The 12,589-nt window shown below is 46.8% G+C and overlaps 1 protein-coding gene across 1 annotated transcript; it reads right to left on the bottom strand.

Annotated features, from left to right (window-relative positions):
* Positions 1 to 2,845: 2,845 nt before the first annotated feature.
* Positions 2,846 to 6,563, bottom strand: LOC127223868 (trefoil factor 1). The gene is made up of 3 exons (XM_051186559.1): positions 6,414 to 6,563; positions 3,704 to 3,856; positions 2,846 to 3,031 (listed from the first exon to the last, which is right to left on the bottom strand). Exons 1-3 carry the CDS (start codon positions 6,487 to 6,489, stop codon positions 3,015 to 3,017), a joined length of 246 nt encoding a protein of 81 aa, XP_051042516.1. The 5' UTR covers positions 6,490 to 6,563; the 3' UTR covers positions 2,846 to 3,014.
* Positions 6,564 to 12,589: the final 6,026 nt, after the last annotated feature.

The following is a 12,589-nucleotide window of genomic DNA, read 5'->3' as shown; positions in this document are numbered from 1 at the left end:
GAAAGGGTTTGGAAAGGGAATAATTTTCCTCATTCTCCATGAGTGAAGGTTAGGTGAGAAAGAAGGGGAGGTGTGGGAGGTGAGTACCCAAGGAATCAGCCAGCTGCAAGATAGGAACACCCTTCTAGCCACTCGAGAGTTGCTGAGAGGAGACAGCATGAGGTGTACCTGATGGTTGGCCTTTAGAGGACACTAGAGCATCACCTCATGCATGGCTCAGCAAACTGTGGGAGGTAGTGGCATGGTGCCAACACTCAGCTCTTTGTCCCAGGACTGTGTCTTGAAGAGGCTGTGTGGATTATTTCCTGTATGAGGTTTATGGGGTCCTACCAAAGACAGTTCATCTCTCACCAATAACAGAGGCTGTGGTAGCTTAAATGAGAATGTCCCCATTTTAGGCATTTGAACATTGGTCTTTAGTTGGTGTCAGTCTTTGGAGAGGTTTTGGAGGTGGGTGCAACTTTGCTGGATGAAGTATGTCACTTGAAATCAAAAGCCTTGTTTGCTCTCTCTGTTTCATGCCTATTTGAAAATGGGAGCTCCCAACATCACACCTACATCTTGCTATCACATTCCCTGCCATGATAGACTCATCCTCTGGAAATGTAAGCCAATAAACTTTTCCTTCTATAAATTGCCTTGGTCGGACAGTGATAAAAAAGTAATTTCAACTTGACAGGATTTAGAATTATCATGAAAATAAATCTCTGGGCATGCTGTGTAGAAGTTTCTAAATCAAGTTATCCAACATGGGAAGACCTGCCATAACTGTGAAAGTCACCATTCTCAGGGCAAGCCCTATACCAAATAGGAAGAAGAAAGCTGGGTGAGCAGCAACATGCAGCTCTCTCTCTGCTTCCTGACTGCGACTGCGGATGCAATGTGATCCCTCAAGCTCGCACTACCAAGCCTTTCCCATCATGATGGACTGTGTGCCCTGCAACTGTGAGACCAAACAAAGCTCTCTTTCCTTAAGTGGCTTTTATTGGGTATTTTCTTACAGCAACAAGATAAATAACTAACTGTATGGTTAAGTAGTCTTCAGACATACAGGAGAGATGAGGGACATCCCTCTGATCTCAACAGCACATGCATGACACAGGACATGCAATTGGGTGCCGTCAGCTGCCGTATCCATGCGCTCTGATTCTGAGTATGCACAGATCCCTTTTCTTGCCATCATTTCCCAAAAGGTGCAGTTACAGCACTACTTAGGACTTTGCTTCCACCGTTGCTGGTATTTTGAGTAACTGAACATTTCAGCCATGTAAGAGGACAGTGTTGGTTGTGTGCAGGTTACCACACAATTCCACCTAAGTGTACTGTGAGTTCACAAAGTTTGTTGTCCTTGGAAGCTCCTAGAGCTTGTCTCCCAGAGACAATGAAGGATGACTGTGTGCACTTGTTATAGGGGACAGGCTACTTCTATCCCGGTTGTTCTCATTTCTCTACGCCTCATCCTGATGTCCGGCTGACGTAGAGAGAGAGATGCCCCACTGGGTTTGGTCCTCCCTTCTTCCTCCTGGGAACCATGTACAATAAACACCTACGAGTCCTATGAGAGGAGGGAGCCAGATGCCCAGGACTGCTTATGTGTGCTCCCTGGAGTGTGCTAGCTGCCTCCAAGAGGTCCCTTTCCTCACCCCAGGAAAGCTCTTAGACTAGGGGCACCTGTGATCCCCCTCAATGAGGCTGCCCATCTGTCATGGCTATACCAGGCTGGCAGTGGCATTGGTAGCTCCAGATGACCCTGTGTCCATTTATTTGGGCTGTGTTCAAACTAAGATGAGGAGAGGACTTCCAGCCTCTGCATCCATCCCTTGGCTCTTATTCTATTTCCCAGTTGGTTTGTTTGCTGGCGGCAGGTTTGATGCATGACCACACCATCTTTTTATTAACTCATTCAGACATGTGACTGTGGGCTCACATCCTAAACCAGTTTCTGTTGGGGGGTAGGAAAAGGCTTTAGTTTGGGTGCCCTAGCAGGAGTGAAGGAGTGAAGATGTTGCAAAGAGACTACCATGTCCCTTCATTTGGTTACCAGATTGAGACATACACCCCCACGAGATTAGAATTCCCCCAGGAACCTCATGTCAGGGAAGGAAAGGCTGAAGCCTGATGCTAGCCAAGTGGGGGGGGGGTTTTGTCTCTTTGGAAGAGATTTACAACCTGCCAGACTGCCAGACTGCCTTGCCTGAGAAACTGGAGGCCAGACAAGATGATGGATGAAACCACACTTTGACCATATTGCTTAGCTATGCACAACTCTTGCCTAAATTCTTGCCTATTTAAGCCTTCATTTCAGGGTCCCAAAGATGGACTAAGGATGGAAGGTCACTGGGTCTCTGTTCCTCTTCCCAATGTGGCCACATTAAATGAACCTTGTTCTTCTGCTTTTCATTGTTGTGTCTTTAGTAACCACCACCACCCAGGATCAGAGACTAATCCTGGTTTGTTAGATTGACAACTCTAGTGGCATTGGAAGATGGGTCTCAGCTCTTGGTCACTCCCTCTTCCCTCGAATGTCTGAGGAGCACCCATGGGGATCACTCATGAAGCACTTGTGCTGGAAGCTTGTGAGGTCCCTCAGCATGACCCTGAGACCTCTGTCCGTGGTCCCAACACCAGTGACAACCAACAGTACTGCATCAGCTATAGGATGCATCTACTATACCCACTTTACCCTCCCTCCTGCCTCCCTTATACAGTTCCACCTAAGGGTTGATCTATGGCAAGGAATCAGTAGCCAACATATTACATTTGACTATCAGAGAGAGGAAAATGGCAAAACGGCTTGTATTTTTTTTTAAGAATGAAGAACACAGAATAGCATTCACATCTTTTAATTCTCAGGCCGAATTTGAGTTCTAAAAGTCAGAGAGGTTGAACAGTGTCACCAGGCCAGATCCAGCCACAGAACAGGTGTATATGCAGTGGGTGGGCCAGATGGCTCTGGTTCCCAGATGCAGGTGGTGGTGCCAAGTCTGGATGCAACCAGCTCTCTCAGATGGACTCTAGAAAGGACATTCCTCTAAAAGGAGAAGAGCAGACAAAAGATACTCATGAGTGTTGTCTTTCTCTTTAAACAGATGTAGGGAGCTTTGAATCAAAGTGACAATAGGGAAATTCTTCATGAAATACAAATTGTTAGGACTCAGGAAATGGCTTAGTTGGCGAAGTGATCGCCTTGCAAGCAAGAGGATCTGTGTTCGATCCCCAGCTTCATATAGGAAGGTGCAACTTGTAAATGCTTGTAATCCCAGGACTGTGGAGATGAAAAGAGACAGGAGGGTCCCTGAGGCTTGCTCCCCAGGCCTTCTACTCATCCCAGTGAGAGACCCAGGAAAGAGGGTGGATGGCTCCTGAGCAATGATGCATGAGGTCAACCTCTGGCATGCACACAACCACTTACACAAATGCACACAGAGAAGCTGGCTTGGCAATGTCTTGCCATCCCCTTCACTCCTGCTCTAGTGAGCATTTTCCAAGGACGTAGCTTGGTTTAGACTTGACAAACTGCCAAATAAAAGTGGTTCCCTCCATTGCCAGATATCAGCCCTGGTCTTTCACCCCTAGACCAGGATTCCTCCATGTCACAGGCATCCAGGGACTGCCAGACTGGTAAAGACCCACCAGTGACACAGAGTCTCATCCAGTTCTCCTACGAACCAAATCCTCATCCCCTGTTGAGAAGTAACTATACCTTCTGGAGGGTTTTCGATGGCTAGAGGTTGGAAGCACCATGGAAATCCCCGGATAGTGTCATCGAAACAGCAACCTCTTTCCTTGCACTGCTGGGAGGTGATGCCGGAGAAGCCACAATTTATCCTTTCTCGGGGAGTCATGGTACATGTTTCTAAAAAGGAAGACAAAAAGCAGAGGAAAGTCATGGGCTAGATTCCTGAAGTTGTCCACACTCTTGGAAGCTTCCTTTTCTGAGGAAACAGGACACAGCCAACTGGTATCCAGGTTTGAATATGCAAGAGGATACGATCCTCATTTGCAGATGCAGGAAGACTGATGCTGGAGTTAGTTCCAGGGCCCAGGTTTGCACAGCTCCACCTGTTAGGTGATGGATGTACTGTCCACTTATTAGCTTCGGCACCTGGTCAGTGAACTGTACTTGCCTAGTAAATGAACACTGAGCAGTGTGCATTCTGGCTACATGTAGGAACTGGCTTGGCAAAAGCCAGACACTGTGCCTGGTGACAGAATACAAAGATGAAAACAGAAGTCTTATGGCAGCCTCCTTCCTTTTGTGCCAAGGAGCTGGTGAGCATTCCCAAGGATATATCTTTGCTTCAGGCTTGACAAACAGCCAAGTAAAAGAGGACCCCTTGTCAGATTTTCAACTCTCTACACTAGACCTGGATTCAGAGACTCACAGACCCATGGAGGACGTGCACCACACAACACAAACTTCCAGTGTGCAGAAAGGATAAGCATGGGGATGGTGGTAACACTCGTGGTGGTGGGGGGGGTTACAGTGAGGGGAGCAAGCAGGGTGGGTGGGGCGTGTGGAGAACCATAAGACTAAACAAAGCTGAGACAGTTCTTCATTAGAGAAGGCTGAGTGGATGACACTAGGTGTCCCAAGCACATATCAGTGTCCCAAGGCCTGGGCGTCCATCAGGACCTGATGGGAGATGTCATTCTGTAAATATGTTTCTCTTATTGAGTAATGAATAAAGCATTGTTGGCCAATAGGAAAGCAAGATAGGCAGGACTAGGAGACAAGGAGGATTTAGGGGGAAGTAGGAAAAGATTCAACATGTAGAGACTTGAGAGAGCAGAGATCCTGACCCTCTCTCCAGTAAGATAAGACCACGTGGAAATACTTAGAGTAATACTTAAGACAGAGCTAGCCAATAAGAAATGCTAGTAACAGGCCAACCGCATTATATCTAATACAGCGTCTCTGTATGTTAGTTGAGGCTGGTGTGGCTCTGGGACCAGGATGGGGGGGGGGAGGAAACTACTCATAACAAGGACCAGCTTCCAGGGCTGTTTTATTGTGGGGCTCTACTGAACCATTCTCAAAGATCTTGCTCCTGTCTTTCAGGATAAGGTCAGGACCTGTCAGCCACTTACTGGTGGCCTCTGAGGGGGCACCAGCCTCCAATCTGAGGTTCTATTATAAAGCTAAGGTGACCACTGGCAGCCCATTAGAACAGTCAGGGGTCACAAGAAGACCTTACGCCCTAGAGAATCAGCATCCAGGAAAGGAGGGATGTTTCTGCTCTCCTGGGGTCTCTGACTCCCTTTCCCAGCAGGGTTTAAAGATCTCTGCCCTGCTCATACATCTGTGCTCACATGAGGGAATTATTGAAAGCCAAGTTCCCTTCAGGATCCACACAGGCAGCCACTATATTCTATAGGATATATCTTTACATATCTATAGATGTATCTGTATAGAAACATCATTGACATCAGGTGACCCAGAAACAGATGTTGAGTCCTGGTCCAGGGAATGGGGTAGAGGAAAGCAGGGAGGCTGAATGATGAATGGAACTGGGGGGCTGGAGAGAGCACAGAACAGCAGAGGGGGGTATCCCTCACCCTTCACTGTCTACTGCAAAGCCACTTCTCCCTCAGGTTCATCCCTGCTGGCTCCTTGTTCCCTTCCACAGGCTGGTGCAGAGGGGTCTAGGCAGTGACCCCTGCGCTCCCAACTACCTGCTTTCACCAAAGGGACACAGAAGGTGCTGGAAAGTAAGCAGAATGTTCTTAACTTTTCTCTCATGCTTGTAGAAATCCTACACTTGGAAACTTCCTGTTCCCTCTTCATTAACGCTGTGTCTAAGAATCAAGCGCTCTTTACAGCCAGGCGAGTGCGGCTCCCACAAGGCCACTGTCTCACCCCTGTGTGACACTATTCCCATTCCACAGGCAAAGCAGCTGAGACAAGGTCACAGGTCACAAGACCCTCCATCCCCAGAAGGGTTGAGGGCCAGGTGGATGACACAGGGCTTCAGGAAGGAGTTGAATCTCAGAGCTGGGTGTATCCTAGGGACCCAGGGCCCCACGATATGGATAGATCTATTGAAGGCTCAGTCACAAATACTTGGGCAGGGCTGCCTGCCAGGGGGAGGCTGGCAGGGGCTTGTGGAAGTACTGGGCCTCGCTCTAAACATTGCGTTTGGAGTTGAGGCTCTAAGAACACGACATTGACATCAATAAGGGAAGGGGGAACCTAGCCGCAAAAGCTCCATTCTCCCTGCACCCTCACAGGTCCCAGAGCCCCACCTCACTGCTCCATACTTCTCTGCTTTTATGACCTTATAAGCAGGATAATGGCCTTCAAGGGCCCAGATTGGTAGCTGCACAGGGGAAGGCTGGGAATAAAAGATCACAACAGCCTTTGGGCCCAGTGTCTGGCTGTAGTCAGCAGGAAACAAGAGGACTCGACTCACCTGCCTGGCCCTGGGCGAGGCTGCTGAGGGCCAGCATAAGGACCATAGCGAGGACACAGGTCACCTTGTGCTCCATGGCAGCTTCACAGGAAGGACCACGAGTGACAGATGAGCCACTGCCCGAGTTCTTGGCTTTATACTGCTGGCCTGTTTGCCTAGAGTGAGATGGCGTTTGCCAAAGGAGGGTCCACGCTGATTAAGATTACAAGGTGTTTCTGAGATGCAGTCACGGGCTGAGAGTGCGATAGAGAAGGCCAGTCCCTCTCATAAGATACACTGGGTAGCCATGTATCTCCCCTGGCGTGGCCTTGATCCAGACCCGGGTGGTATTAGCCAAGCCCTCCTGCTAGGTTAACATCACTTCCTCAGCCAGACCTGATTCACGGCAAGAGAGCACAGGAAGGGCCTGTCCCAACAGTGCCCCTTCCAAGTGATCCAGGAAGAGCCACTGAGCCCCCCACTGCTGGCCCTAACCCTTCCAAAGTGGGCATGTGCATGGTGTCAGCTGCTTGGAGGATCCAGGTCACCTTGGCAGGAAGTGTGTGGCTGGACAAGGGAAATAATGAATGGGCTAGCTCCCCGCTGGCATGGTTCTTTCCACTGCAGGGGAGAACTTCTAGGCTGCATCTTTCCAGTATTCACTCCATCCTTATGCATGCTTATGTGAGCAAGATATTCTTAGGTCCCTCACTGAGAAAACCTGCTGGGGGCTGTCCCAGTGTCCCAGTGACAACTCTGGACTCTGAAAACTTGGCCAGCACACAGATTCCTTATCAAGGCACTGCACATGCATCTTGAGCTCACCTAAATGATTCCTTTTTTTTTTTTTTAAGCGTTCTTTTTACTTTTATATTTAAGACTAGAAAGGCATATTGTAGATATCATGGCCATGGACTGTCATTCCATTCGCAGTAGAGCCCTTTTAGAAAGGAAAAGAAGGAAGGGAAGCAATCATACACAAGAGCTAAATGGGAAGCAGACACAGTGTGCTCGCCCTGTCCTCCAGCTGCTGCCTCCATGTCCCAAAAGGCATTCCACCTCCTGGGTCTGTAAGAGGATGCCCTGTCCCCAGTGCTCTGACTCACCCTCCACCTCTGCTTTCATTATTGATTTCATGATCTAGCGCATGCAGCCACTCCGTATATCTGCTCATTATATACCCCTCCCCTAGGCTGGAAGGTTCGTGAGAGCAGGGACTTTGTTCTTGGAGTGGCCCAGCTCCAAGGCCACAGCTTCAATAGGCATCAATGGCAGCTGTGAAGACTGGAAGGAAGGAAGGAAGGAAGGATGGAAGGGAGGGAAGGAGGGAGGGAGGGAGGGAAGGAGGGAGGGAGGGAGGGAGGGGGGGGAACGGAGGGACGGAAGGAGGAGAAAGAGACCACAGCAGAAGTGCTTTTCCTTTGCTAGCCTAGAAGAGGATCTTACTAAGTAAGCCCCCAGAGACCCTCAGGGAGGAAAGCAAGGGTAAGAGTTGAACTCCAACCCCAAGGGATCCTATGCCCTCTTATAGCCTCCAAAGGCACCATGAACACACGTGGTACACAGACATTCATGTAAGCAAAGCATGCACACACATTAAAAACCTAAATATTTTTAAATTAAAAAAAATCAAAACACTAATGACAGAGGTAGCATACGAACTAGGTCTACTACTCTTACATGGACACCCAAAGAACTTGAGGTCAACACACCACAGAGATACCTACACATCTGCATTTAATGAAGCACTAGAAATAACCATGACACAGATCAACCATGGTGTCTATCAATAGACGAGTAGGTAAAGAAATGTCATATACACTACAAGGCTTATGTAGTCATAAAAAGGGTGATATTTTGTCATTTGCAGGAAAGTAAAGGAGACTAGAGGTCAGTGTAAGCAAGAAGTCAGGCTCGGGAGATTCAAGTTTTCTTCTATTTGTAAATGCTAGATTTTATATACATATGTAAAATCACACACACACACACACACACACATGTACATACAAATATGTGACATTAAGAGGAGCAAAGGACTAGGGAAGGAGAGGGAAAAAGGGGTGAACAGAGTCTAGTACAGGGCACACCTGTATTAGAATGCCTGTGAAACCATAACTACAAATGGATATATGCCAATTTAAAAGTGTTAAGTCCCCTATCATCTGTGGAAGGAGAATGAAGTGGAGGACACCATGTTCATAGAAATGAGCCCCGTGCAGAAAGACAAACACTGCAGGTTCTCACTCACGTGTAGAAGCTGAACAGTTGATCTCACTGTGGTGACCAAAGGCACAGGGGCTGGCTAGAGTGTCGGGAGGGAGGGTTGGGGAGGGTGGATGAAAGGCATGGGGAGCAGTTAGAGGGGAGATTCTTAGACACACAGTAGGCCAGCCACAGCCGATAATAGTTGAGTGAACCTGGTATTGTTGACTATGACAGAAAGATGATGGTGTCAGGTGACAGATATGCCAGTTGCCTCCATCTCATCATTGCACAGATGAAGCACTCCTGAAACATCACACTGCACCCTGTAAACATGCAAAATTACTGTGTGGATTTAAAACAAGCTATGCAGCTGGGAAGAGAGCAAAGTATGTGCTGTGTAAACATAAGGACCTGGGTTTGGATCTCCAGCACCTATGTAAACAGCCAAGGCTGAGCTGATGTGGGATTCAGAGTTCCTCAGCAAGAATGGGAGCCAGATCCCTGAGAGAGGGCCCTAGAGCAGTGGTTCTCAACCTATGGGTCATGACCCCCTTTGACTTTCCAGTGACCCTTTCACAGGGGTCGCCTATGACCATCAGTAAACACAGATATTTACATCGCGATTCATAACAGTAACAAAATTACAATTAGGAAGTAGCAACAAAAATAATTTTATGGTTGAGGATCAGCACAACATGAGGAACTGTGTTAAACTGTTGCAGCGTTAGGAAGGATAAGAACTACTGCCCTAGAGTGAGGCTGTGAGGCCGTTTGCAGGTGCCGGCACTATATTGTAGCTTTGACCTCCAGCAGCGGATCCAGCTGCTGATGTGTGTGAGGCCGTTTGCAGGTGCCCACACTATACTGTAGCCTTGACCTCCAGCAGCTGACAGTGTGTGAGGCCGTTTGCAGGTGCCCGCACTAAAACAGAGCCTTGACCTCCAGCAGCTGACACTCCTTTGAAAACAGATCTTTACAGTCGGTGGAGTTCAGATGGAGACATAAAGTGAATCTGAATGTTTCCCTATAAAACAAGAAATCTGGACACAGACACATCCTGGGGCTTCATTGAGGCAGCCCCAGAAAGCAGTGCAATCTGGATCCTGTTGCAGAAAATCATGCAGGCCTTCTGAGACCACCCAAGCTAGCTATGAGCTGACCCTGATCTCAGATGCGCAGACTCCATCCAGATCTCCGAGAGCAGCTGTGGATGGGAGTTGACGATGGCCCTCACCCCCTGGGCCGTGGGGTTCCATGTCCTCAATATCGGAACCCTCACTTGCAGAGGTTGGGGGATTGTCATCATACATGAAGAACCATAACACTACAGAGTTACATCTAAGGAACTGGTCACTGAGGATTAAAATAACCGGAGAGAAAAAGCCAAGACTCGGCACAGGCGTTAGCTGACACAATAAGAGAAGGTAGGTCTATGGCGCCCTCTGATTCCACTCCCCCATTAACCACCGGAAGTGGGGAATTAGCTGTCGTCACTTTTGAAAGGGCAGTATTTTGCAAAGCAGTGCAATAATTTTGCTCTCCCCAAATCAAAAGGAGAGAAGCTACCTTCCTCTCCTGGCAGCTGAGTCAGAAGATGAGATACGGGGCTAGTATTTAACTTTGGGGGGTTTCCTTGGGCCCACACCCTACGGATGTGCTTGCGCCGAAGCCATTTCCGCACACCTTCCCTGAAGGCAAACACAGACCTGAGGTGATTTGTGAGCCCCTGTAATCTCGGATATCAGCACTGGTGAGTGGAGCCACCTGTTCCTGCCCAGTGAGTCCTCCTTGCCCCACCCCATAAATCCCAGAGCCTCACTACACACGGGCCAATGAGGGAACAGAAAATATCCAGGCCTACCAGTGGTAAAATGGGGACCTCTAAACCCCATGCCTTGCTCCATTGCCTCTTGCCACCCTCCTCTGCTTCCCATACCACCATCTTTCATTCAGATGAGCAAGACATGGATCAGAGCCCAAAGACTAACACAAGTTCTGACTATGGGCTCTTGAGGGTGTAAAGCAAGAGTCACCTCTAGGACTTCAGTCTGGCCTGGCGTGGCCATGTCACCAGGGGGACACCATGATTGTGAAGTGTTTTAAAGGGAGGTGTGGATAGTTCCTCTGCAGCCTTCTTTGACACTTTTAGTCTTCTCTATTATTCTATGAAGTGAGACAATGAAAAGAAATTTTACACACAGAGAGACACAGACAGACTGACAGACAGACTGACAGACAGACAGACAGACAGACAGACAGACAGACAGAGCTAGTTTTGGAGGTCAGACTTCCAGGGACTTAGCCTTTCCTCTCACACTCTATACTAAGACTAGTGTTATGCGAGAGTTGAATGTGGTCCAAATAGGGAAGGGAAAATGGGAATATATTCCACTGAGGACTTCAGGGTCCCTTCCCAGCAACTGATAACATCAGAGTGACTGGTTAGAGGGTCAGCAGGAAAGTAGAAGGGCTGAACTGCCCAGTGGAATCTAACTGATATGTATAAGACACTCCAGCCAACAACAGCTAATAAAGCTCACCAAGACAGACCCTACAGAGAGGACAAAATAAAAATAACAAATTTCCCAGACTAGTGGAATCAAACTGGAAATTCTCACCAAATAATGGGTGGGGGTGGAGGTCTAAACATGTGGTTCATTAAGCATTCCACTTCTAAACAACCCATCAAGTGAAAGGGGCATGTCAAAAGAAATTTAAAGTGCATAGAACTAAATAAAAATGAAAACATATTTCTTTTCAAAACTCATAGGGCTCAGCTAAAGCAGGAGTGAGATAGTGTAATAGCTTTAATGTACATTAGAAATGAAATTCTCAAACCAATAACAAACTGATTCACTGATAAAAGATTAATAGAGTCAGACATGGTGGTACACACCTTTAATCCCAGTACACAGGAGGCAGAGGCAGGCAGATAGCTGGGAGTCTGAGACTCACTCTGGTCTACAGAGTGAGTTCCAAGCCAGCCAGAGGTATAAAGTAAGACCCAGTCTAAAACAAACAAAAAAAAGCAATAATATTGATAAGCCTATATTAAAACTGAAAAAATTTAAAAGAGATAAGACACAAATAACTAATACCACAAATGCAACAACAGACATCACTACAGAGATCAGAGAAAATGACATGTTTTGCTCTTGATGTAGCCAGATAACAAGGAACAGACCAATTCCTCAAAAATTACAAACTCAATTAAGGTGAAAGTGTTGCTAAGAATAATCCTACAATCCTCAGGGAAATTGAATTCATGATAGGATTTCTAGGTTCAGGTTTTTTAGTTAACACCAATTTCACATTATTTCTCTGGAAAACATAGAATGGTGAATATTTAACTCAATTATGATGTCATTGTCTCCTAGTTACCAAAGCCAGGCAAAGGCAATGCACACAGATAAAGCAACAGAGCAGTATTATTCATGAACTTAGACACAAACTTCATCAATGGAACATCAGGGGCTTAAGTAAAAAATGTATAAAAGGAAGTATATGTAAAACCAGTTATGTTTTCCTCTAATTATGTAAGGTTGACATAACTCTAAAAATGACCACAACAGGACCATAATAAGAAACTAAAGGAAAAAATCATACAACCCTATCAACTAAAGTAGAAAAAAAAATTAACAAAATTTAGCACCCATTTGTGACTTTAAAAATTCCTTAGCTTCTTCTCTACAGATGCAAATGGCCTACCTTGAAAAAAAAAGCATCCACAAAATGCTCACAGTGATGACATATTTTCTGGCAAAAGACTGCATGCTTTTATCCTAAGATTGGAATAAGGAAAAAATGTTCATTCTTATTCAGTGTGGTAACAGAGATTGTAGTTATGTTATCAAGATGAGAATAAATAAAACTGTTTGGTCTCAGGGAGGTAGGGGTACAGCTCTGGGGTAGAGTACCACATACTTAGTCTGTGTGAGGTCCTGGTATTGATCTCTATCTAGAACCAAAAGTAAGATCAAATTCCAAGAAAT

The sequence above is a fragment of the Phodopus roborovskii genome, unplaced genomic scaffold (assembly GCF_943737965.1).
Source record: "Phodopus roborovskii unplaced genomic scaffold, PHOROB, whole genome shotgun sequence".
NCBI lineage: Eukaryota > Metazoa > Chordata > Mammalia > Rodentia > Cricetidae > Phodopus > Phodopus roborovskii.
The sequence above is the reverse complement of the archived record's forward strand: the minus strand, read 5'-3'. Positions and strand labels throughout refer to the sequence as shown.